Source organism: Ovis aries, chromosome 7, assembly GCF_016772045.2.
Source record: "Ovis aries strain OAR_USU_Benz2616 breed Rambouillet chromosome 7, ARS-UI_Ramb_v3.0, whole genome shotgun sequence".
Lineage (NCBI taxonomy): Eukaryota > Metazoa > Chordata > Mammalia > Artiodactyla > Bovidae > Ovis > Ovis aries.
Genome location: NC_056060.1, coordinates 5,255,170 through 5,281,464, shown reverse-complemented (window position 1 = coordinate 5,281,464; position 26,295 = coordinate 5,255,170). Strand labels below are relative to the sequence as shown.

The 26,295-nt window shown below is 52.1% G+C and overlaps 1 protein-coding gene across 5 annotated transcripts in view; it reads left to right on the top strand.

Moving 5' to 3' along the window:
- CPLX2 (complexin 2) overlaps nucleotides 1-16,683 on the top strand; it is an 89,226-nt gene extending 72,543 nt beyond the window's left edge. The window contains exons 1-4 of one of the 5 annotated variants that reach the window (XM_060418522.1): nucleotides 3,144-3,251; nucleotides 11,386-11,505; nucleotides 11,649-11,824; nucleotides 12,584-16,683. In XM_060418522.1, the coding sequence (XP_060274505.1) occupies nucleotides 11,475-11,505; nucleotides 11,649-11,824; nucleotides 12,584-12,781 (405 nt within the window). In that variant the 5' untranslated portion in view covers nucleotides 3,144-3,251; nucleotides 11,386-11,474 and the 3' untranslated portion in view covers nucleotides 12,782-16,683. Of the gene's footprint in view, nucleotides 1-3,143; nucleotides 3,252-3,556; nucleotides 4,214-11,385; nucleotides 11,506-11,648; nucleotides 11,825-12,583 lie in introns of those variants that run through there. The other 4 variants (XM_004010190.5, XM_012180650.5, XM_042251979.2 and 1 more) reach the window with 4 other exon arrangements.
- Nucleotides 16,684-26,295: the final 9,612 nt, after the last annotated feature.

The following is a 26,295-nucleotide window of genomic DNA, read 5'->3' as shown; positions in this document are numbered from 1 at the left end:
GTCACTCCTCACACACCATCCCTCACTCCGCACACAAAGTACTGACATTCGCTCCTTTCATTGGCTTCTCAGTGAGCACTCGAGACATGTACACGATCATTTTAAAAATCTGTTCAAACCTGGCCTCTGCCCCAGCCCACAGGGCTCATAAATAAAAGTAGAAGTTCAACACTAGCCAGGGTAAGACACCTTAAGCAGAGCCATATTCAAATTTTACCCGGTGACTCTTGGAAGCTGTCTACAGAGCAGGCTCTGCAAGGGCCAAGGCTCAGGGTGGGGGTGGGGACTTCAGCAGGCTGGATTAGAGATGCCGGAGATGAAGGACATGCTGACAACCCACATGACATGAGGACCCCAATCTGAATGTGAACTCATAGCAGGTTTTTCTTTTTTCAAGCGAGAAACTGGAGAACAGGGAAGATGATAAATGTCAATGTAAAAAAATATATCGGCAGAGCAAAAGTTACATTTCCATAGGCTGTGGGATGTGTCAGAAGAGAAGCAGCCCAGCTTGGTGGAAGGCCCCTGGAGCCCAGTGTCATGCCGTCACGGGCTGGAGTCTTGGATCTGCCCCAAACTCACTATATCTCCCTGGACCTTGCCTTCTGTATCTTGAAAATAGGGGTCTGTGTGAACTAGAGGAGAGAATGTACTTTATGCAAAGCACCGAAGTGAGCACCTAAGACATAGTTGGGGCCCAATGGTCATATGATCAGCAATAATATAATCAGTAGGAAATCTTCACAATATTTAGCAACATTTTGGCAATTATAAAAGAGTATTTGGGAACCATGTCTCCTGGTTCGGTGGTAACACCAAATGTTGTCCACTGGTACAGTGGTAACAATGAACAGGAGCAAGCGTTCATTTTTTATCACCTTTTTTTGACAGGAAGCATCAGTGGCTAATACCATGTCTTAATCGTTCAAAGGATAAAGCCACCAAAACTTGATTGAGCTGCCCTTTTTTTCGCCAGTAAGATTTTCTGCAGCTAGACATGACTCATGTCAGCTCATGAAGTTTTAATAGGCTCATGGAAACCGGGGCTCAGAGAGGGTTTTAGCTGTCACTTACCACCCACCTGCTATCTTCCTGGGATAGGGAACTCAGCACCTCACATGGGCAGTCCATACTATAGTTGTCCAGCTCCAGCTGGTAGAAGGTTCTTCCTCCTAGAGCTTCTGTCGGCCTTCCTTTACCTTTCTCCCATTGCCCCTATTCTGTCATCAGCACTGGTAAAAACGATAGCTCCTTTTTTCCCTTGCAATGGTGACTTATTCATTCAACAACCATTCTTTAGCTCCTGCTTTGCCAGGGGCGTACTAAGTGCTGGAATTACAAATGGAGCAAAACTTGCCAGTCCTTGAAGGGCTAATCCCACTTAAGAACCCTCTCCTCCAGGTAAAATGCATCCTCAAATCCCTCAACCATCCCTCATTTAACCTGATTTCCAGACACTCACCACTTAACTACCCTGCTTCTTTTCTAACCATATTTGAGCCTACTAAAATCTATCTTAATGTGTTGTGACCAAAATTGAGCTTAGCATTTTTTTGAAGGCTAAGTTGGATTTTTAGCCCAGCTTAGTCAACATCCATGTCAAAGGCGATGCCCACTGTGGAAAAAGCCAAATTGCAACTAGAGTGCTGCCAGCCAGATCCACTCGCTGAGCTTCTGTTCTAGGAGAACAGGGAAAAAGAGGGGAGCGGAAAGGGGAGGACTATGACTCTTGAAATGACAGGATGTCAGATCTCTCTGCCCAGAACTCCCCTCCAGGCATTAGTGGCAAGTCTAAGTCACTCTAATCAAACAACCTCCCCTCTGCCCCCTCCATTAGTGTCTGCCTCTGAAAAAGGAAGAAAAATTTTAAATGAGCCTGCTGATGGGCCAACACAGCATGGAATGGAAAACTCAGCCATAAAGGAAGGGACTCCCCTACATCCAGTCTCACAGCCTGTAAGGGGAAAGCAGAGATAAGCTTTAGAAGGTGACTCCATAGGTGAGGAAGGTACGTCTTCCAATGATTTCTCACGTGTGTGTGTGTGTGTGTGTGTGTGTGTGTGGCCGGATTTTGGGGGGGGGGGGTCCTGCATTTTGAAGTCTTTGCTGTCAACATGAATAAAGAAATAGTCCCCATTTATTGGAATAAAATCATGCCTCCTGCCTTTCCCAGATCTGTCCTTCTGCTGCTCTTATGCTCCCTTCCTGGAAGGAAGCCATCCCTTACAGAAGCAGGAGTCATCTCCACTCTGACATAACCCTGATTGATGCATAAACTCCTGCAAATCTTTCAAAGGCCTGGTGCATGGCCCCTCCTCTCTGAAGCCATTTTCCTACACATTGGGCTGGATTAAAGGAAGCATTTTAGAGCCAAAAGATGCAAGCAGAATAGAGAGGCTCATAAGGGGAGAGTAATAAAGTGAAAAGATGAGTGTGAGGAGAAGAGGAAAGAAAGGCTGGGGTGGGGGGAGGCATATGTGGTCCTGCCTCTTGGTAGCCCCTTTTCTTCCCTGGGCAAAGCAGAGAAAATATGGCCTTCCAGAATAAACTTTGCCAAAGAATTCCTCATTCTTATTCTTCACGGAATATCAGATCTAGAAGGTCCTAGCAAGTGACTTGCCCAAGGTCCACAGCAATTTTGCAGCGGTTTTCTCCCTCTGGGTCCATGTGGAACGTTCCTTACTGCCTATGGAGGCCTTGCTCATATGATCCATCAGTTTCCTGAGTGCTCACATAACAGGACAGGATGCTGAGGGGCTGCAAAGATGATCTGACGGTGGTCCTGTCATCCTGTAGGAGCTCACAGGCAAGAGACAAGCAAATAGAGAAACAAGGGTGTGCCTGGGGGTTGAGCAGAGGTTGAGCGAGAGGCAAGTGTGATCAGTTCTGCCTGGAGGAATCAAGGTGGGCTTTCCTAACTTCCCTGGTGGTTCAGATGGTACAATGCAGGAGAACCGGGTTCAGTCCCTGGGTTGGGAAGATCTCCTACCCACTCCAGTATTCTTGCCGCCACCGTCCCGTCCCCCCCACCCCCCAAAAAAGCGGCTCAAGGTGGGCTTTCTTGAGCAGTGGATCTTGGATTTCTGCTTTAAAAAAAAAAAAAAACAACCCTCCCTCCGTCTCCTGACTCGCACTACCCTTTGGAACATTGAAGGAGCAAGCTTGCCGTCCGGAGAGCCTGGCCGCCCAGGATAGGCAGCTCTATCCTGAATCCCTGCGGGAAGGATTGCTGGGGGTGTCTGGAGGAGAAGGTGGGAAGGGAGGTGGAGAAGGAAGGAGAGGGGAGATTTCTCTTTTTTTAGGAGAGAGGAAAGGAGGGAGAATGGGAAAGGGAAACGGAGGGGGAGGAGGAAGAGGGAGGGAGGGAGAGACGGAGTAACGGAGAGAGAGGGAGAGAGCGGGAGAGAGCCGGAGGAAGAAGAGAGGGGGGAGAGAGGGGAGAGAGAGAGATTTGAATTTCCCATCTGGAAGGGGAGCGGTAGCACGTCAGGGCCTGGCTGACGGGCGTGATTGGAGGGCGCCTCCGGCAGCCGCCCGCGGCAGTAGCCGCGGCCCCAGCTCACCGGGCGGAGTTGCACGAGGCGGCAGTGGGAGCTGGAATCGCAGAAGGAACTGCCTCGCTGAGTTCGGCCGGGGCCCTGCAGTGGCTCAGACGGTTGCGAGGACCGCCAGGTCGGTGCTGGCCGCGGGCCGGGAGGGCGGAGCCGGGCTGTGGGCAACAGGGTCTGGGCTCTCGCCTCGAGGCCGCAGCGCAGCCCAGGAAGCTGCGGAGTACAGCTTTCGGAGGGTCAGCTCCCTACGACTACCCGAGCGCTGGAAACGGAGGCTGCGCGGCCGCAGCAGGGACCCCCGGGCGCGCTCGCGGTGGTGCTGAAAGGACAGCTCCCCGCGAGGAGGGGACGCCTGCAGGCGGGAGGGAAAGGCAGTGAAGCTCCAGCCAACTGGGAAGAAGGGGTGGGTCCCTCAGCCGGAGACCCTCGGGCAGAAGCCCGAAACTGCCCTGCTCCCGGGGAGCCAGGACCGCCCCGAAGGCGGCGGGCGACTCAAGTCTGAACCTAGAGAACAACTTCGAGCTCTTGGCGGAGGGATGGGGGCACGTCAATCTAAGCTACTTCAGGTTTGTGGTTAACCTGGAGGCCGCCAGGGCCCTCTTCGCCCAGGAAGAGAGACGCCCCCCGCCACACTCGCCAAGGGGTACGGTTCGGGCATCCGAGTGAGTCAGAGGGCGGCGGGAGTGGGGCGGACAGGCCGAAGGTGGTGGGGAGGAGAGCCCACACGTCGACTGGGGGTGGGGAATCGAGAGGACTCTGTCGTGGGAGGAGGAGGGGCCGGGGTTGAGGCTGCCCCTATCCGCTGCCTGGGGTCAGTTAGGACAGTCGCCGGCCCTACTCTGCCCCCTCCCTCAGCAAAGTTTGAGACCCCTCCAGGTCTTGAGGTTGGAGCTCTGAGTGTTGGGGGGCGGTGGGGAGGGGCGCTTTCAGCGGCCAACCACGAGCTCCAGGTAGAGCAGCCGGCTACGCTGATCTCCGCTGGGGACCGATCGAGGGGCGCCAGGATTTCTCTTCCCCTCTTCTGCTGGGAGAATTACGAAGCCCCTGCCTCTTCCGCTTTTCTCTAGGAGCCAGTTCCATACCCATTCCCACCCTCCACTGCTCCTTTCTCTCCCCTAGCGCTCTCCCTTCTAGCATGGGGTGGGGGTGGGGAGGGGGGTTAGGGGGACATCCCCTGTCATTGGACCGCATTTGCATAGAGTCCCCCGCAAAAAGCAAATGAGTGTTGAATTGAGTTGCTGGCCCGGACATGAGCTATTAAAGAAAAAAAAAGAAAGAAAGAAAAGAAACAAAAACGGATAAATAGTCACAAGGACAAACACTGCAGGTGCTCGAGTCTGCTTGTCAGATGGCGGGGCCCAGTCCTAAAAACTGCCTGAGGCTCAGACGGTCGAACCTGAGGAGATGCCTCAGCTGCCTTCGGGCTGGGATGGGTTGGGAGAGTCTGGGAGCGGAAGCTGAAGGCGCGTGCTGCATCCCGGGCGCGCTAAGGGCAAGGAAACCTGGTGCTGCAGCAGCATCCCTCCCCCACCCCTCCTTTGCATCCCCTCCCCCAGCCTTCCGTCCCCACTACCACCACCACCATCGCCCTTCCCGCGCAGGGATCGACCAAGCTTCCCGCAGACCCGCTGAGGAGCGCCTCCTGGCGGTCTGGCCAAAATCAACTGCAGGCAACCTGCCGGACCTCAGCACTCCTCCAGGCATATCTACACACAGGCCTGCACTCACGCTCACGCAGAATCACTATGATGCCTAAGTTCAGACACACAGGAGCATACCTTGAACGAGTACACTCTCACATACTCCCTAACACACAACATTCAATTCGATCCAGCAAACATGTCCTGAGGCTCTACCATTAGCTAGGAGAGGTTGTAGATTCTGGGAAAGGAAAAAAAAAGCACAAGATACAAGCCCTGCCCTGGGAAGATTTTAGAGTGGCTGGGAAGGAAAAGACGCATAGGTGGACAGAGCGCATGAGCTGGAGGCAGGCAGGGTTACCCTAGAACGTGCCATGGGCCTCAAAAGAGGAAGACTCTATCACATTTCACCAAGGATATCTGGGAAATTTTATGGCAAGAATGATGTATGAAGGGAACCTTTGAAAATTAATGCTGCTGCTGATGGTGATGATGATGACAGCTAACATGTACTGAGAACCTACTATGTGCCAAATGCTGATCGCTTTATTTGCATTATTTAATTTAATGCTTACAAGATGAATTGGGCATAGGTGTTATTGTCCCCGTCTTACAGATGAGAAAAGATGAAGTCATTTGCTCAAGGTCACTCTAAGTTGAGAGGCCAGGGCTTGAACTGGCAGAGATGAGGTTAAGAGGTTCCAGGGCTGTGGAAATAGCTTGAACAGATGCCTAAGAGTTTGATACTGAGCCACATGCAAGGAATGGGAAATGAGTGGTGAGGCAGGAAGATGCTAGACTGTGCAGGACTTGAAGGTCAGCACAAGGACTCTAGTTGGTTTAACCAGGCCATGGGGAGCCATTGCAGGGTATGTTTGCATGAGCACATCTGCCCTTTAGGAAGATTAATCGGACAGCCTTGTGGAGGATGGATGAAAGGTAGGGGAGGGACAGAGTTAGAGGTTACGCGCAAATTCAGAACACGGAGGCCCTGAACCAAGGCATTAGTAGCCATAGGAGAGGGGATGTGTGGATGCAGGAAACACTGTGAAGCTATAATCCTTGGGCTGCTCCCTCAGAAGCCCATCCCAATTATAACTTGCCAATTCCCTTTGCGGTTTTTGTTTAGCAACTACCTCCGCAGCTGACTGAATGCTGTGAGACCAAATGCAATGCTCCCTGCCGCAGCCCAGCACCCAGAACAATGCCTGGCAGACAGAAGATGCTCAAAGAACATTTGTAGTGTGAGTGAGTGAAAGAATGAATGAAGCTTTCACTGATTCTGGAGTTTTCCACTGAGGCCATGGGAACAAGGCATGCCAAGGGAAAGGTGGTTGGTGGGGGCAAGGGGAAAGAGAGGCGAGGATGAGATTGAGCTTTGGATAGATCCAAAATGAGACTGTCTAGCAGAGAGTTAAATGCACAGGTCTGGGGAGAGAGAGAAGCTTGAGGAAGGGCATAAACCATTAAGAGGAGGTGAAATTTCCCAGGGAGACAGTAGGGGAGTGAGGGGGCATGGAGGGGAGTCAGCAAAAGACAGATAGAGGAAGACCATCTGAAAAGCAGGATGATGACCACAGGAGGGCTGTGTCACGGAACTCAGGAGATTCAAGAAGAAGGTTGAAAACAGCAGGGTGAGTGAAAGGGCGGTGAAGGGTCCTCACTGGCCTTGATGCTGCAAAGGGATGGAGGGGGAGCAGGAGGAGCGCCATGGAGACACTCCTGGGTCCGGTGTTAGGAGGACTCTGGCAACTCCGGCCAGGGCAGCTTCGGCGGCAAGGGCAGCAGTTGCACATCTCCAACCTCATAGAGACAAAGAGTTTGACCGGGAGGTGGAAAAGTGGTGACACCAAGGGGAAACCACTTGATCATGAAGCTAGGAGGCAGAGATTAAGAGAAAGATGGGCGTCAGAGCAGGAGCTGGAGAAGGAAGGGATGAAAGACACCTAAGGAGAAGAGACTGAAGATGTGAGGCAACGGGAGTAATAAATGGATCAAGGAGAAGATGCAAAGAGAGAAACTCTGAAGCTAAGGCAGATGGATAGGCTTCGAGACTTTTCTCCCGTTGGGAGTTGGGGAGGGCATGCAGGAGCTTACACTGGCAAAACATTAATTGTTTTGATAATGATAACAGCCACCATTTACTGAACTTCCATCCTATGCCAACTGCATTCCACAGATTATTTCTAAGCTTTCAAAAGGGCTTTATAATCCTCACTCTATAAAGAAGACCGAGACTCAGAGAGGTCGTGTCGATTACTCACTATCACAAAGCCCAAAAGTGGCAGATCTGGGATCTGAGTCAGATGTGCCTGACTCCAGACCTCCTGAGCCTTCAGCTGCACCACACCACACAGAGTGGGAAGGAACTCACCTGCTGAGAGGGATGAGGGAGGAGTAGGTTGGGCCTTAAGAAACTGGTCAGGGGGAGTCTCACCAGGGTGAAGAAATGGCTCAGCAGCTGAAAGGGCTGTGCTGGGAGTCAGCTGCAGGACCTTGGTGGTGGGCCCAAGAAGCTGGGCTCCATGATCCTGGCAAGCTGGGAGTAAGAGGCAGCCGGAGTGACAGGGGTGTAGCATGGAGAAGACTCGAGTCCTTGAGTTGCTTTGCATGCAGGGGCTGGGCGGTGGCAGTGGAAGTTTTCTGAGTGGATGCAGAGACAGAGGAGACGGAGACTGTCTGGTGATGGAGGCGGCCTGTCGCGTGTGGTGCCACGGGGCATTCAGGGGGAGGCAAGTGTGTTTCTTGACTAATTTGCCCATTTCACACGCATGCGCGTGTGCACACACACTCACTCACATGCACCCCAAAATGTAATCTGCATGAGGGCGGGACTTAGTCTTGTTCACTACCATCTACCCAGTGCCTAACACACCGCCTGACACGCAGTAGGTGGGGCTCAACTAATGCTTATTGGATGAATGAGTATCTGGTCTGGTGCCCAGATAAGATGTCTAGGTGCTATCAGTGTTAGTGCCCATGAAAGCCCCTGGAAAGGATGAGTTCCCCCAGGGAAAGATTAGAGACGAAAAAGAGATAAGGACTGAGGTCAGAGTCCTGGGGAACTCATTTTGAAGAGACAAGAGGAAGAAAAGCAGCAGCAAATGAAGGGAGGGAAGGAGCAGGAGGCGAAGAAAGAACTGAGCCACAGAAGCAAGAAAGGAGAGGGCTTTGGAGATACAGTGGGGTGGGGAGCAGTTCAAATGTTTCAGAACTGCTTCAGCAGAAGAGCTGGGAAAAGGGCCCAGTAGATCATCTGACTTTGGAGAGAAACTTGCCAGATCAGCAAGTTAGGGATGAGGCAGGAACTAAAGCCCAGGTGCCCTGTGGACCAATTTGAAACATCTCAAATTAGACTCCTGCGTCCTCCACCACCACCTGGCAATTCCTTGAGCTGCATGTAAACACAGAGAAGGAACCCAAGAGTTCCTGAAATCATTTGATTATTATTCGTTTCCTGTTCTTAGAAATGCAGTCTCTTTACAATATTTTTAGTCAAGTGAAAACATCTTGATTGACTGAGCTGAGCCGCCTTCAAACTCAGAATTCTGGATCAGGGTGGGATCTCCTGCATTTCCTGGAAATCCTCTTCCTTTCTGGAGTGTCTTCATAGCCATGCAGTCAGTGATGGCTGGCATTAAGGAGGACCAGCCACACACCAGGCACCTGACCAGTATCTTACCTTCCCCTTCTAACATCAGTGCAGGGTTAGCCTCTAACACTCCTTCATTTTGCAGGGAACAAGCTGAAGCTCTCCCAGAGAGCCACAGCCAGTGAGGACTGGGGGTGGGGGCAGGATTTCAAACCAGGTATGTCTGATACCAAAGCCGCTGGGGATGGTTTTCAACTCCATCATGACTTTGTCTCCTCAAAACAAGCCGTCAGGTGATGTGTTCACGTAAAAGTCCTCAGATGAACTTCCAGGACCATTGTACGCAAAGATCTCAGTCTACTGATATGTCTCCTCATTTTGAAAGAAATGAGGAAAACCCATCATCAGAAAACAGCCAGTGACCTTGAACTCAACCTGTTTGTAATATCCGGCCTGACTCCTCTGCCACCATTTCCTAGGACCCCTTTTTCCTCCTAGCCAAGCATAAAGACCCCAAGGCTGTGTAGAATAAAAGGCCTCGGGGAGTAGGTCTGGCTTCAGTTGACCATCAGGGTGCACGACACTTTGATTAGCTCATGGATGTCCCCTCCACACCTGAGAAAGAATTTGTGGTGGCTTTGCCTACAAAGGCACCAGTGAAATGGAATGATTAAAATAAAAAGAAAGTGTCTGAGAGTTAGAGCATCTGGGTTCACATTCTCAGGGATGCAGGAAGAACAGCATAAGAAGGAAGCCAAGGGTAGAGAAAGGCTCTAGGCTACCCCTCCACTCCCACCATGGCTGGAAGAGTTCCATTTTTATGTGTTTTGCATAATGAGATTCCCATTAAGAGTTTATTTGGAGAAAATCTTCTGAGGCAAAAAAATAACAATAAGAAACATAATAGAAACTGAAAGTTGGTGATTTAGGGAGAAGGAAAGGAGGACTAACATAAGCTGAGTGCTTACAACACCCAGTGCTTGGCACTTTAAAGGCCTAAGCCCCAAGAAGATTAGCATGTCTCCAACCCCCTATGCATAATTCAAAATAAAAATCAGTATTAAGCTATAAAATAGAAAACTTACATGTATGATGCAATGAAAATAACTTATTTCTCCATTTGTCTAATTTTGGAAGTCTAGATATGTTCAATATAAGCTGGCTGTTCTCATTTTTCCACCCACTTCTGATTTGCTGGGGCCCCAAGTGCAAGCTCACTCCTTCTAGGGCTTGATGCAGCAACCCAGGCTGGAATTCTCTCCAGTCTCCACAGCAGCTCTGAGAAAGGAGGCACTGCCATCTCTGTCTTACAGAGAAGGAAACAGGGGCTCAAACAGATTGGATTACTTGCGTGGAATTCACACAGTAAATAAGGAGTTCAGTTCAGTTCAGTTCAGTCACTCAGTCGTGTCTGACTCTTTGTGACCCCATGAATCGCAGCATGCCAGGCCTCCCTGTCCATCACCAACTCCTGGAGTTCACTCAGACTCACGTCCATCGAGTCAGTGATGCCATCCGGCCATCTCATCCTCGGTCGTCCCCTTCTCCTCCTGCCCACAATCCCTCCCAGCATCAGAGTCTTTTCCAATGAGTCAACTCTTCGCATGAGGTGGCCAAAGTACTGGAGTTTCAGCTTTAGCATCATTCCTTCCAAAGAAATCCCAGGGTTGATCTCCTTCAGAATGGCCTGGTTGGATCTCCTTGCAGTCCAAGGGACTCTCAAGAGTCTTCTCCAACAGGGTAGCAATTAGAATCCAGCTCCACCTGCATCCAGATTCTGCACTTTCTACAGCTTTCCTGGGCTCAATCAAATTAAAACAATACAGAAAAGATGAGGGCTTTAAAATATGGATCAGAAGTCATTTGACAGCATCTATGTGCCTGGCACAGAGAAGGCGATGGCACCCCACTCCAGTACTCTTGCCTGGAAAATCCCATGGTTGGAGGAGCCTGGAAGGCTGCAGTCCATGGGGTCGCTGAGGGTCAGACACGACTGAGTGACTTCACTTTCACTTTTCACTTTCATGCATTGGAGAAGGAAATGGCAACCCACTCCAGTGTTCTTGCCTGGAGAGTCCCAGGGATGGGGGAGCCTGGTGGGCTGTCGTCTATGGGGTCGCACAGAGTCGGACACGCCTGAAGCGACTTAGCCGCAGCAGCAGCATGTGCCTGGCACAGGGCTTCACAATAGCTCAGTGGTTAAAAAAAAATTACCTGCAGTTCAGGAGACATAGGAACCATGGGTTGGATCCCTGGGTCAGAAAGATCCCCTGGAGAAAGAAATGACAACACACTCCAGGATGCTTGCTTGGGAAATCCCATGGACAGAGAAGCCTGGTGGGCTGCAGTCCATGGGGTTGCAAAGAGTAACCAGACAGGACTGAGGGACTGAGCATGCTCACGCACTCACACCTTGCATGAAGCAGGTGCTCAGGAAACAGTTCCTTTCCATCCCCTTTCCCTGAAGTACCAAGCACTGGGTCTTAGTGTCTGACTGATGGTGCCTGATGCTGAACTAGAGTAAGGCGTTCCTCTGTCTGACTCCACCAGCCTGCCTATGCATAGGCCTCACCCATCTGACCTCCAACGCCTCTTTTTGCAGGTAGCCGCATCGCCCCCAAGCCAGGCCTGCCTGGAGCCCTGCATGCAAATTCAGCCGCTGGCTAGGGCACACTAAGGCACGTTGTAGGCATGGACTTCGTCATGAAGCAGGCCCTTGGAGGTGAGGCCCCAGCCCTACACTCCCTTCTCCCCGCCCCCCACCCGCTCCCCACTCCCAACCCAGGGGCCTCAGTGCCCTGGGGCTCCCTCTGCCAGCCTTGCTACCATGACGCCGCCTCTTCCTCCCCCAATCCTTCCCGACAGGGGCCACCAAGGACATGGGGAAGATGCTGGGCGGAGAGGAGGAGAAGGACCCTGACGCACAGAAGAAGGAAGAGGAGCGGCAGGAGGCCCTTCGGCAGCAAGAGGAGGAGCGCAAGGCCAAGCACGCCCGCATGGAGGCCGAGCGTGAGAAGGTCCGGCAGCAGATACGAGACAAGGTCAGCACCATCCTCCCGCCCATCCTAGAGTATAGGGGGTAAAAGAGGTCCCCCACAACCTCAGCTTGCCCTGAATCCCAGGGCTCACCTTAGACCTAGTTCCCTCTGAGCCTCACTCTTTTCATCAGAAAAATGCATGTCACAGAACACCCTCCCTCAAGCACCGTTTTGGAGATTAACTAAGATAGTGCACACAGTACCTGCTCCCGAATGTTTGCTGCTATAGGTCCATGACCTTGTGCCCGAAATCCTGGAGACCATACAAGTTTGGAATCCAGCATTTAGATGTTTGGGGGAAGGACTATAGTGCCCCAAGCACTGTCATGGGTCACTTCCAGTGGGTTTGCAGCTGCCACCCTGTGCCAAACAGTTCAATACTTGTCTGCTTGCCCTGCAGAAAAATCAAGGCTCTAAATAGCCTCCCATCAGCTCAAGACAAGTTTTGTCACCAAAATTGGGTCCCAAGCATGTGGGAGACCCTTCAGTATTCAAATCTTGAAAGATTTCAAACAAAAGCAGAGAAATTATGGGGGCAGGTATTTATTTTAAAAGAAACCCCATGCATCGTCTCTCTCTTGTTAAAAACCCACAGAAGACAGGCCCAATCCCACAAGGAAGATGCCCTTATGCCCATTTTACAGATGAGAGGCCCGAGGCTTAGCAAGTTCCCATGGGCTGCCCCAGCTGCACGTGCATGACTGTGAGACTCAGCTCTCTCCTTGCCCCATTCACGCTCCTCTCTACTCTTCCCCTCCCCAGTATGGGCTGAAGAAGAAGGAGGAGAAGGAGGCCGAGGAGAAGGCGGCCCTGGAGCAGCCCTGCGAGGGGAGCCTGACCCGGCCCAAGAAGGCCATCCCGGCAGGCTGCGGGGACGAGGAGGAGGAGGAGGAGGAGAGCATCCTGGACACGGTGCTCAAATACCTGCCCGGGCCACTGCAGGACATGTTCAAGAAGTAACCGGCCCCCTCAACCCCCGGCCCCATCCACTTGTTACTTTTTTTTTTTTTTTTGGTTCTTTCTTTTCTTTTTATTCTGTTAAGTCTCAGTTCTGAAGGGGAAAACCTCAGTTGGCCTCTGCCCCACTTCCCTGGCCAGGGGCTCCTCCCCCTCAGCACTCCTTCATGGCCCCCTTCACCCAGGGTATCCCGCCTCCATCACCTCACTCGCAAGTTGCTTGAAAAGAAGAAGACAGCTTCTCTCCAACAGGAAGTGTTGAGCCCAAGGCGGGAGGCACTGGAGGCCCCCTCCAGAAGCCTGAGGTTTGTGCCGGTGTGGTGATGCCCATACATTCCTTCACGCGCCCCACTGCCGGGAGGACCGCTGTCCCCAGCCAGCCAAAATCACGACACATTCCAGCCCTGCCCAGCATGCTGACCTTTGGCCTCTAAATCCCCGTGGGCCTCCAGGTCAGGGCAGGGGTTGAGTGGCCTGGCTCTGAGAAAGGGAGTCAGGGTAAGTCTGGCCTATCAGGGCCTAGCCTGAGGCTGGCCTGCTCTGTTGTGGCCAGGCCCGGGGCTGGGCAGGAGGCTGGGGCTCTCCTTCTTGCCTCCCTCTAATGACACCCGGTCCAGGAGCACCCCTCCACCACCCCCACCCGAAGAGGCACAGCCCCTGCCAAGCCAGTCCCTCCACACGGATCCTCTGTGGACTTTGACTCATCTATGGAGGGACCCCAGGGTAGGGCAGCCCCTTGTCCCTCCCCCCACTCCACTTAGGTCTGGAGCCCCACTGCCATGCTGGGCCCCCCCAGCCAAGGGGCTGCCCAGGCCCCCAGAAAACACTTGGAGCCATTGGGCAGCGATGGCCCATGCCGTGGGACTCCCCCACTGGCGCAGCCTCGCTGCCCCCATTCTTACCCACCCCTCTTCCTCACATTGTCCTGTTCATGGGCTTCCAGGGCTCCACAGTCCCCAGGAAGACCACTGTTGACCTTCCTGGCCAAAGCCCCAAGCTTTTGGGGAAAAGCCAGTTCCCACTTGACAGAAGGTGTCTGTTCATTCATCTCACTGGCCAAGAACAATCTCTCCTCTAGGATGAGACGGACATTTGCTCCCCCCACCCCAAAGTTTCAAGGCCTCCTTCTCAGTCAGTCGTGTGAGACCGAGGGAGTCACGGAGCACATGAGAGAGGACGGTGTGTGTCCAGCCATGCATGAATGTGCAGGTGGAGACTGTATCAGCAACTGTGTGTCCAGAGGTCACACATATAGCCAGCCCTATGCTTGGTGTCTTGAGATTTTGTGTGTGTGTGTTAGTCATCATCCCTGTGTCAGAGACCCATGTGTGTTAGGCAGCCTTGTATACGTACGCTTGTTTGAGGCGGTATGTATGAGTTGAGATTGTCATATGTGCGAACTAACCATCTCGTATGTGTGTTACAGCTTGCATGAGTTAGCCCGTATCTGCAATTGTTTTCAAAAACAGTGTATACATCAGGAGTGGTAAGAACGTGTTAGATATTGTAAAAGTATGTGTTTGAGAGAGCTGTCAGATATGCTGAGACTATTGTATGCACGTGTGTGGGCTCTGAAAAAGCAGTTGTGTGCTGGATGTGTGCTTGGGGAAAAGGAATATAGGTAAGATGACTGCTGTTGGACCCAAAACCACTAGTCACGGGTGCCCACATCCAACAGGAGACCTTGTCCTTGGCCTGGAGTCCTCCTGCCCTTGGGGGGTTCCTGCCTGAAGTCCTAGAAGTCCACTGAGACAGACACAGGCAGTGCCCCAAGAAGCCATGCTGGCCCCCACTAGGGCCTACCCCAAAAGCAGGGGCCAGGGAGGGGGCGACTTGCCTGCCCCGAAGCCCCTGCCCCATTGGCCCCAGTTTGCATTCTGCAGGTTTTCCATTTTAGTGAATTTATGCTTTTATTTCAGAGACAGACATGTGTCTTGTCTGTCTGTTTCCAATAGTTAAAGCCATATCAGTTAGACTGCAATACTTTAAAGACAAGACGAAACAATCCATATGTTTAGGGAACCTGAAAAGTCCCCTGGTCTGTCCCTTCTCTGGGGAGCAGGGCCTCAGCAGCTCCAGTTCTCTGGACACGCCCTTCTCCCCCGCCCCTACCACCTCCGCTGTGCCCCCGTGTCCTGCCCCCCAGGGGGCCTGTGTCTGTGCCTGTGTCTGTGATGGGGAGCCACCTTGCACCCCTGTTGTCTGCTTGTCTGTTTGTGTCTGTTATCCTGGGCAGGATGGTCATTCTCAGGGGCCCCAAGGGCCTGAGGCAGAAACAGACAGGGTCCAATCTTGGGGCCGCAGACCTCCCCGACCCTGTGTGTAGATTCCACCTAGACACAGGGATGGACCCCAAGTGTTCAGAGAGGTCTCCCTCTTGACAAGGGCCCACAGACCTCAGAGGTGGTACCAAGGCACAGAGAATGAGAGATGGGCAGTGGAGACTAAGGTGCAGGGGGCTTCAGATGCACAGGGGAACCTAACCACACATGCAGGACATCCCAGGCAGGCCTGAGGAGCGCCAGACCCTCAGAGGGTGTCTCTCAAGTCTTCACAGCCCCTCTGCACCCCCAGAGTGGGCTCAGGGCTTTTCCCAGAGGAGAGTGCCTTCCAGGCTGTCTGGCTTTAGGCTGGCGCACATCCTGGACTCCTCCAGCCTGCTTCTGAGCTGCAGGATTAGCCGTCTTTCTGGAGGAGGAGACAGGGGAAGAATTTCTGCTGGGGCATACACTTCCAGGGGATGACTCCTGGGTCCAGAGAAACACGATGACCATCGTTCTTGACACAGACCTCACTGTGGAGAGAGGCTAATATGTGACCAGAGCGGATGTCATGGGCACACCTGCCGGGGCACAGAATGTTTGTGGGGCACTCTAGTCGGGAATGGATGGTCCCATGAAGTACATGGGGTGAGAGGGACATGAGGCCGCTGATGGGAGGACACAGAGCATACGTCACACCCAAATGGGGCAGTGTGCATGCCACACACTCAGGAGGCGGGGCAGGGAGGGAGTAACCCCACAATCCACACGCGCACGCACGGCATACAAGGGAGGCATCCCCTAGCTGGGAGAAAGGAGCAGTCAGTGCCCATGAGTGAAAACAGAACAAGAGGCCAAGGGAAGGCCTCCTTCTTGCTGTGTGTCTGGGAACTGACCATCGAAGAGCAGAGAAGGGGCTTCTCTAGGCCCCCTGTGCTGGGCACAGGTACATCCTGCGTTCCAGGGCCGGAAGGTGTCCTTAACTACGAAGCAGTCTCCTCCAAATGCAAGGTCAAGAGACCCTTTCAGATGTGAGAGAGGGCAAGAGCCAGAGAGAGACAAGGGGACAGAATAACTCCAGCTCAGGTCCCTTTCAGATGAGACAGCTGGTGAGCAAAACAGCCTCCCCACAGGCACCTGGCTAGAGTAAAAGGGGGGCAAAGCAGCAGCCCCAGGAGCCCCTGAGCCCAGCTGGCAGGGCTGCCCGCCACCACCATGCCGCTGCTCCATCTGGGTCCCTCACGCCGTTGACGTGGGGACCAGCACGGGGACTGGGGTCAGACTGGCACTGAGGACAGGCCCCCCCCCACACCACCTCTGCTCTCCTCCCACTTGTGTCCCCCATCTTCACTGCAGAGAGTAAGAGGCGCTCCTGCTGGCCCTCGGGGCGGGGCTGGGGGTCCCAGGGAGGCCCGGGCGAGGACGGCCATCCTACCCATGTGGGGGAACCCCTTCCCCACCTCTGTGCTGTGTCCTTGTTGCTCTGCTTCCTTTAAATGTGTCAGTGCCTGGGGGAGGGGAGGGGCACCCCTTCACGCCCCCTGAACCTGACCAAAAGCCATGGCTGTTGCTCCCCCTTTGTATGACGCAGATGCTAAGATGTACCAAACCAACCACGACACAAAGAAAAGACCTTGTACAGTAGCTCTCGGTCTGTCTGTCCTCTTCTGTCCATCGGCACCGCCTGGGCGACGTGCGACACCGGCTGAGATGAGGGGCCAACCCACAGAGCTGGAGAGGCCCCAGAAAACCTTCCCTTTTACCTTCACTTCTGGCCAGGACATTCTGGCAACGAGTGACCCCCAGAAACCAGCTGAGGCCAGAGTGAGGGCTGGCTCCAGAGATTCAGGGCCATTCACATCCTGCCCTTCAAAGCCAGCTGGCAACCCCAGGAGCTGCTGGCTCAGCCTGACTGTAAGCCCCACACCTCATCTCTTGCCACCCTTTCCCACAAGTTCCTTGGGTGTGGCATCCTGACACAGAGTCAAGTCACATCAGTTCAGTTCAGTTCAGTCGCTTAGTCATGCCCAACTCTTTGTAACCCCATGAACTGCAGCATGCCAGGCCTCCCTCCATCACCAACTCCCAAAGCCCACCCAAACCCATGTCCATTGAGTCAGTGATGTCATCCAGCCATCTCATCCTCTGTCATCCCCTTCTCCTCCTGCCCTCAATCTTTCCCAGCATCAGGATCTTTTCAAATGAGTCAGCTCTTCGCATCAGGTGGCCAAAGTATTGGAGTTTCAGCTTCAACATCAGTCCTCCCAATGAACAGCCAGGACTGCTCTCCTTTAGGATGGACTGGTTGGATCTTCTTGCAGTCCAAGGGACTCTCAAGAGTCTTCTCCAACACCACAGTTCAAAAGCATCAATTATTCCGCACTCAGCTTTTTTTATAGTCCAACTAAGTCTGTCTCTGGTTGTCTCACCAATATTGATGGAGTTTCTACCTCTGCTAGGCTGTGTGCAGGAGGCCGGGGACCCAGAGAAAGGATGCCATTCAGCATTGCTCCTGGACACAGACACATGCCAGGCCTTGTTGAGGGTCAGGACTAGATCACCTTTGGCTACCCCTCCCCCGCATAACCCTTCCTTAAGCTAAGCCTCTTCTCTCTGCTTGGATAGACATTCATTCCCCACACCATGGTCTCCTAAACTGTATCTCTTCCCTTCTGTCCACCCTTTGCCCACCACCCCATCCCACCTAAAAGACTCATCTAAAACTCAGACTTAGCCATGTCACTCTGCTGCCCAACATCCTCCAGTGGTTTACAGGGCAGCATCACCATTGTCAAAATGGCCGTGTGTGATATGACCCCCGCCGGCTAGGTCTGACCCCACCTAACTGTGCTCCAACCACCACCCCGCCCCCCACTGGTTCCCACACATCTCATGCTGCTTCCTGTTTGCCTATTCTGTCCCCTCTGCCTAAAATGAACGGTGCCCTTCCCCTCCCTAGCTTCTCAAGACCCAGTGCCACTGTCCCCTCCTGCATGACGCTGGAAAAGACCCTGATGCTGGGAGGGATTGGGGGCAGGAGGAGAAGGGGACGACGGAGGGTGAGATGGCTGGATGGCATCACCGACTCGATGGACATGGGTCTGAGTAAGCTCTGGGAGTTGGTGATGGACAGGGAGCCTGGCGTGCTGCAGACCATGGGGTCGCAAAGAGTCGGACATGACTGAGTGACTGAACTGAATTGAACTGATTGGTTAGGAGTCACAGGATCCAACCACAGTTGCAGGGAAAGGACAACACAAGGGTACAGACGCTGGGACAGGGGTCACTCGGGTCATCTTAGAGTCTGCTCCCACAGAGGCCGAGGCAGCCCCTTCCCCACAGAGGAGCAGGAGTTAAGCACAGCTTCAGTGGAGCCAAGCCACAAACTTCTTCTGCCCTGGATGGTGGGGGAAGTGTCTCAGAGCAGGGCAGGGGCCAATGCTATGCTCTCTTGGGGCTTCTCCAAGACTGAGGCCATTCTCAGAGCTGGGGTCCAGGTTCCGAGGCCCTTTTCTAGCCTGGGAGTTGGAGAAAAATGGTCCGTGAGGGCCTCTTGCTTCCCTGGCAGTCCACCTGTGTACTCCACCAGTATGCCAGCCATGTCCCTCCAAGGCCCAGGTCCCTCCTCAGTAAACTAACAGCTCCAGGCATTCAGATGTTTATTCTCTGCCTCCCTTTCCTCTCTTTTACCTCAGATGCACCCCAAAGCGCCCTGGTGGGAAATGCCAGCATTCTCTGACTCTGGGCCTTGCATGTTTTGTCCTAAAGAGTCAGTTAAACAGTACTTACTGTGCTCCCACCACCTGCCAGGCAGCAGTAGGTAGTTCTAGGTACCAAGAACATCAACTAACAGCCCTTCCATCCAGAAATCTACTCATTAGTGGAAGAAACGGGCAGATACACAGACCTATCACCCACCTAAATATCTGCAACAATACAGGCAAACTCCAGGCACTTGAGGAAGGGTCCCAGAAAGAGGCGGCATCTGAAATGAGTCTTAAACGAGGAAGAGTCAAGCTGGTAGAGGAGGGCACCGCAGGCAAATGAACTGGCATTGCCTGACATGGGTGGTGGAGGAGGTTAGGAAGAGGTGAGGGATGTCTACAGGAACTTGAGTTCTTGGTGAAAAGCTGAGAGTCTGGGGACACCAACCAGGGTGGGATATCACACAGTGGAGCTTGGGCTCTTCCTGCAGGTGGTGGGGAGTCCTTGAAGGGTCCTTAGAAGAGTGTGACCTGATCAGATTGAGGAAGACCATTAGGGTTGTGAAGAGGATGAACTAGGAGCCTAGGGAGGAAGTGGGGCAATATCAAGATCAGACATGGCAATACCTGACCTCAGGCAGTGGCAAGTGAGTGGGGAGCAGTGGGTAGACCAGAAGGCCATATAGGAGGGAAGACTGGCAGGACATGAGGATTGGCTGTGAGGGGTATGGAGAAGGGCCAATGCTTGTGTCTCCAACTTAAGTGTTAATAGGAAGATAATGAGTTTGATCTGGGTTTCTGGGTTTGAGGCACCTGAGGAAGAGTCCAGTAGGAAGTCTGGAGGGCAGGAGAAGCACAAACCATGTGATTGCTGGGCTAGCCCTCCAATGGAGTGATGTCTTGACCATTTAGCTCACCACAGGGATCAAAGCACAGGACATCAAGCAACCTGGACTGGGAAGAGGATTTAGCTAAATGCGTCCTCCCATGCTACTCAGGGGTCCCTCCTGTGCCATCTCTGGTACAGGGCACTCTGCTTTCACGTTTCCCGTGCCCCGCCCCCCCACCAGAGTGAGGGAGAGACCCTTACAGAGAGAAGCGGACAGGTCCTAAACCAGGAGCTGCCAGGAGACGGGGAGTTAATGAAGCCTCCTCCAGCATCCCTTTAATTGGCCGCAAAACTCTGCTTTCAGAGCACTCACTTAGTGCCTGTAATTAATTGGGGCTTTCTGCCTTATCTGAGAGATGATTTGATACCCCCCAAGGACAGTGTTTTCTTAGCTGGATCCTCTAGCTGGAGCTGTGTCTGCACACTGGCCTCTCCATGGTGCACCGACTGTGACTGCAGGCTCCTGCAGGGCTCTTCCCCATTCCAGGCAGGAACAGAGTGGTGCAGACTCAGGGTACAGGCTGAATGCGTGGGGCCAGGGGCTGACATTACCACCTCCTTGGGCTCCAGGGCCAGGCACCCACTCCATCCTGGGACAGGCCCATGGTCTCCAGCTCTTGGCCACACTGACTCACATTAACTCTCATAGTAAGAGGCACTTGGCATGACCTTGTCTACAAGAGGGTCAAGGCAGTGCATCTTAAAGTATATGGGGTGGGGGCGGAAGCTTCCACTTACGAAGCCCCTGCTACATGGCATCCACAGGGTGGATTGCTTTAAAGGCATCACCTCTGCTCATCCTGACAGGAGTCTCTGAGGTCAGGTTTGTGCTCGTTTTCCTCATGAGAACACCAACGCTCAGAAGTAGAGGTTTATAATGGGAATAGGCACAGGCTTTGGTTTTCAGACAAACCTGGCTTTGAATCCTGATTCTTTCTGTCTGGTCTTGGGTAGATGATTCAATTTCTCTGAACCTTGGTTTCTTTATCTTTAAAAAATATATATTGAGTACAATAATGCTCAACCTGACTAACACCACCAGGGTCTCTGAAGGAATTAAAGAAAATAATGTCTATAGGTCTACTGGCACAGTACCCAGCATGGAGCAGGTACCTAAAAAGTGACAGCCATTACTACAAAATGCTACTTCTTCCATGGGCAGACTGATGAAGACAAGTAAGAGGAGGACCGGAAAGGAGGGAGAAGATATGGAAATGAGAAGGAAAAGAATTAATTTCCATAGTAAATTGACAAGCCTGGATTTAAAGCCAAGTGTATTTCATGTCTTTTCTCTGTAACACAAGACAAGCTGGGAGACAAGGGTCACAAGTGAGAAGGGAGGCAGAAGGGAGTAACTGTCTTTTGCAGGAAGCTCTTTTCAGCTCAAAAGAGACTTAGGAATATGTATTAGTTATCTGTCACTGCGTAGCAAATTACCCCAAACCTTAGTGGCTTCAAGTAATGAACATCTCTTTTCTCTCTCAGTTGCTAGAATTTTGGAGTGACTTGACTTGGTGGTCCCGGGCTGAGATCTCTAGTGAAGCTGGGGCTGCAGTCTCATCCGAAGGCTTGACTGGGGCTGGAGGACCCCCTGCCAAGATGGCTCAGACACATTGCTGGCAAGCTGGTGCTGGCTGCTGGCAGGAGGCTACCTTTTCAGGAGGGCCTCTCCTGAGGGCTTCTTGAATGTCCTCACAATGTGGCAGCTGGCCTCCCCTGGAGTGAGTAATCCATGAGAGCAAGGTAGAAGCGGCAACATCTTCCATGACCTAGGTTCAGAGGTCACCCACCATCACTTCTGCAATATCCTGTTGGTCACATAAACTAGCTCTGATTCAGTGTGGGAGGATCCTGCACGGGACATGGGCACCAGGAGGAAAGGGCACTGGAGGTCGGGGAGCATCCTGGAAGTGGACTACTTCATGATCCATGCCTCAGCCCATCTTCACACTCTAGTCAACAGACATTCCCTCCTTCCTCCATCCACATGACAAACTCTTCCCAAGGGCCTCCTCATGGCCAAACACTGGGCTAGGCACTGACCCTCCAATCTGAATGACACAGTCATAGGAGCTGAGAATTCAGAACCACATACCAACATACGGTAAATCGCTGTGAGCAAACATTTGGACTTTTCCCGTCAGTTCTGGCCCCAAACCCAGCTTGTAACATTGAAGCAATTTGACCTTGAGCAAATTATTTTATCCCTCAGAGCCTCCATATAAAAGGATAATAGTATCTGCACTGCACAGCAATTGCAACAAGTGTATTAAAATACCTAGCACATAGCAAGTTCTCAATAAATGATGACTAATACTTTCAGTATTATTACTTTGAGTAAATGGAGAGTGCACTCCCAAATCTAGGCGGTGGCCCTATCTAGGCTTCCCCTGCCCCGCGAGAGAGATCTGGGGCTCTTTGACCCCAAGGCTGCCCCCTGGGTCCTGCCTGTACCTCCTCCCAAAGCCCTGCCGTGACTGACAGTCTGAGACTCCTGGCTGCCAGCCCTAATCAGTAGCTCCAGCCGAGACTTCGAATTGATTTGCCATCGTTTAGCTGGGAAGCGAGAGCTCTTCTTGACTCTCAGCCAAAATCTATTCTGTGATAGCAAAGTAATCACCTCCGTGGCAGGTGTGCGGAGACTGTGATAGAGATCTCGGACAAAACTCTCCATCCTGCACCCAGAACCTGAGCTCACTGCAGTTTGTCGCTGGTCCCCCTTCTGCCTGTGTGTGGCTTGCTTTGTGCATCCCCACAAGCGGCATGTGTACCCCCACCCCAGCCCTGGCACACACACATCCATACTTCACGTGGTCTAATGCAATGAGCAGTTGGCAAATTTTGCAGAAAGTGCAACAACCTGGGGATCCTTAAAAAATACTGATGCCTGGCTCAGGCCTCCAGACATTCTGATCCAATTGGTAAGGGGTGCCCCCTGGGCACTGGGGTTCTCGTCAGTTATCCTGGAGGTTCTTATGGGCAGCAGGGTTGCGGAACTGCTAGTCTGGTGCCCACAGCAGTAGCTTCACCTAGATGCATGTCCCTCCACACTCATTTAGCACTCGACAGTTGTTTACTGAACATGGACAACGTGCCAGGCACTATTCTAGGAGATGGAGAGTCCACAGAGAACAAAGTCACTGCCTGAGCTCATGGAGCTGGCATTCTGATCAAAGAGGCAGATGAGAAATTATGACAAAATTATAAGGAAAACACATAATATGCTAGATGAGAATAAATGCCTGAAAGGTCACACGTGGCCAAGGCCACCTTTATATGACACCTGGGTCACCCACACACCAGCTGGAGCTGCCCCCTACAGCTGACCAAACCCAGGCTGAGCCTCCACTTCAGCCGTATATGAACCCAACTCTCACAAAGACCCCCACCTGGTCACACTCTAAGCCCTGACACCAGGCACAGGGTGAGGTTTAGCCCCAGTGGCAGATAAGCCCTAAGTCCTGGTAGTCCCCGACCATCTGCTCAGGCCCCCAGTTCTCACATGAACCCAGCACTTTATCTGGAAGATTAAGCCTCTCTGGCCCCACTGCAGATCCCAAACTTAGCCCTACTCTCCGAAACTTCCCCCACAGAAAAACTACAGGGTTTTCTAAGAATTCTTACTACTAGTATTTAGAGGCACAAGAAAACAGATGGACTAAACAGATGGGAAATGCCCCCAAGTGGTAGGGTTGTTGATGCTGGAAGGTCCTTTAGAAAGCATCCCACCTCTCCCCTTCATTTTACAGCCAGGCCCAGAGAAGTTAATAAGTAACTTGCTCAAGGGCACACAGCAAGCCCACAGCAGAGCCAGAATGGGAACCCAGGTCTCCTCTTAATTCAGTGCTCTCTCTGCTACCTTCTGTCCTAAGACAGCGTAGGGAGCATTGCCCATCTGGTAAAATAGCTCCGAGAATTTCCTTTGGGAACCCACTCTTCCCCTATTCTCTACCCAGGATTGGGTCAAATCCAATCCACCCAGCACCAGGTATTCCCATGACCCTGTGATCAGTTGTGGGCAAGACTCAGGAGCCAGGGGAGGCAAAGCAGAGACCCAGCAGCTCCTCTGGAACCTTGAGCTATGGGGCAGGAGTGGCTGCCGCCATATTGTTATTTCATGTGGACTGAGGACTAAGCCAACCTGGGACGGACAGCCCATTTGGGAGATGAAGAGAAATGGAGTTGCACGGACATCCGCTGACCCCAACCACGCCATACCAAGAGGAATTCTCACCTCTGGTTCTTTTTCAGCTTCGTGAGTCAAAAAAATCCGCCTTGTGCTTAAAGCCAGTTTGGAGTGGGTTTTTCTTACCTGAAGATCTGACCACTACAGACAGGAATCCCTTTCCAGCTCTCTCAGAAACTCTCTCACTTGCATCAAATCACCTACTCTCTGACCCCACCCCACCTCTTTTGCTCTTGGTCTCCCCAACTCTTAGAGTTTCACAGAGTCTGGTCCCTAAATTCACACAGTACTACTTCTCCCTTCTTCCACATTGTGTTGGGCAGAACAGGGTTTCCCTGCAAAGATGTGCACATCCTAATCTTTGGAACCTGTGAATATGTTGTTACTATACACAGCAAAGAGGAATTAATCCTGCAGATGAATTTAAGGTTGCTAATCATCTGACCTGAAAAAGGGAGATAATCTTAGAAACTCCAGGAATTGGTGATGGACAGGAAGGCCTGGCATGCTGCAGTCCATGGAGTCGCAAAGAGTCGGACATGACTGAGCTACTGAACTGAACTGAATACAGTTGGGCTCACTGTAATCACCAGGATCCTTAAAAAAGAGGAAGCCAAAAGGGAGAACCAGAGAAATGGCAACATGAAAAAGACTCAAGCCAACATTCCAGACCTTGAAAGTGAGGAAAGTGCCCACAAGCCAAGGAAAGTGGAAAAGACCCCATAAGCTAGAAAAACCAAGGAAATGGATTCTCCCCTAGAACCTCCAATAGGACTCTAGCCCTTTCCACCGTTTGAAGCTGGTCCAGTGAGACTGACTCCCATTGGATCTCTGATCTCCAGAACTGTAGAAGAATGAATGTGCTGTTTAAACCACTAACTTTGGGGTGATTTGTCATAATGGTGATGCTGTTGTTGTTCAGTTGCTCAGTTGTGTCTGACTCTTTGCAGTCTTATTGACTGCAGCGCGCCAGGCTTCCCTGTCCTTCACCATTTCCCAGCACTTGCCCAAACTCATGTCCATCCAATCAGTGATGCCATCTAACCATCTCATCCTCTATCATCCCCTTACCCTCCTGCCTCCTGAGGGTCTTTTCCAACAAGTCAATTTTTTGCATCAGGTGGCCAGAATATTGGAGCTTCAGCTTCAGCATCAGTCCTTCAAATGAATATTTAGGATTGATTTCCCTTAGGATTGACTGGTTTGATTGCCCCACAGTCCAAGGGACTCTCAAGAGTCTTCTCCAACAGCACAGTTCAAAAGCATCAATTCTTTGGTGCTCAGCCTTCTTTATGGTCCAATTTTCAGATCCATACATGACTACTAAGTAATATACACATTAAATGACCCTGATGTTACATTAAAGAGATTGGTCAACATCTCATTTCTTTCTGCAGTTCTGGTCAAGCATTTACCATATGCCTAAGCTGGATACTGGGAACACCAACCAGACACCTGACCCTGGCCTTCTAGGCTCCCACAGCCAGCTCGGAGCAGAGGACAGGATCTGTAGTCAATTTGAATGGATAGTGCTAAGTATCATGATGCAGAAGCATATGGGATGCTATGAGAGCCCACAGGAGATGCACCTAAACCTACCAAAGGCAGGGAGAAGGGACATATTCAGGGAACATTTCCTGGAGGAGTCAAAAGCTGAGATCACAACCGAAAGCAGGGAAAGTTGTTCTTGGGGGATGCAACAGCAGACACAAAGACTCAGTGTCTAGAAACATGGCACGTTGTGGGACATGGAGCATGCAAAGGGTGGGAAGGGGTATGGGATCAGAGGCTCCAGCAGGGGCCAGGCCATGTACAGGCTAGAATGCCAGGATGAATATAAACGTCATCCGCAGGCGGGGGGCATGCATGCATGTGTAATCAATACCTGGTCTCCTGCATTGCAGGCAGATTCTTTACCAACTGAGCTACAAGGGAAGCCCATAGTCACTCACTCGTGTCTGACTGTCTGTGACACTTTGGACTGTAGCCCGCCAGTCTTCTCAGTCTGTGGGATTCTCCAGGAAAGAATATTGGCATGGGTTGCCATGTCCTCCTCCGGGGGAGCTTCCCAACCCCATGGATTGAACCCATGTCTCCTGTGTCTCCTGCATTACAGGTGGGTTCTTTACCTATTGAGCCATCAGGGAAGCTCACAGGTGTGGGGAGCCATGGAGAATTTTAAGCAGGAGAGAGATATGAACAGGGAGCAAGGAGGGTCAAGCAGAGGTTCAGAGACCCACATGCAGACTCCAGGAAAGAAGGAAGGGTAGATGAACTAGGGCACACCCATGGAGAAGGGCGCAGAGAAGACACTGAAGAGCTAATGAAGAATGGAACAGGCTAGGTGTGGCTTCCCATGGTGCATCCAGGAAGGGAGGGGGCTGGGAATAACTGCATTTCCTGGTCTGCTCTAGTGGGAGCCCTTCTCCAAGATGGTGGCGCAACAGAGGCGGAGCAGACTTGAAGGAGAAATGAGA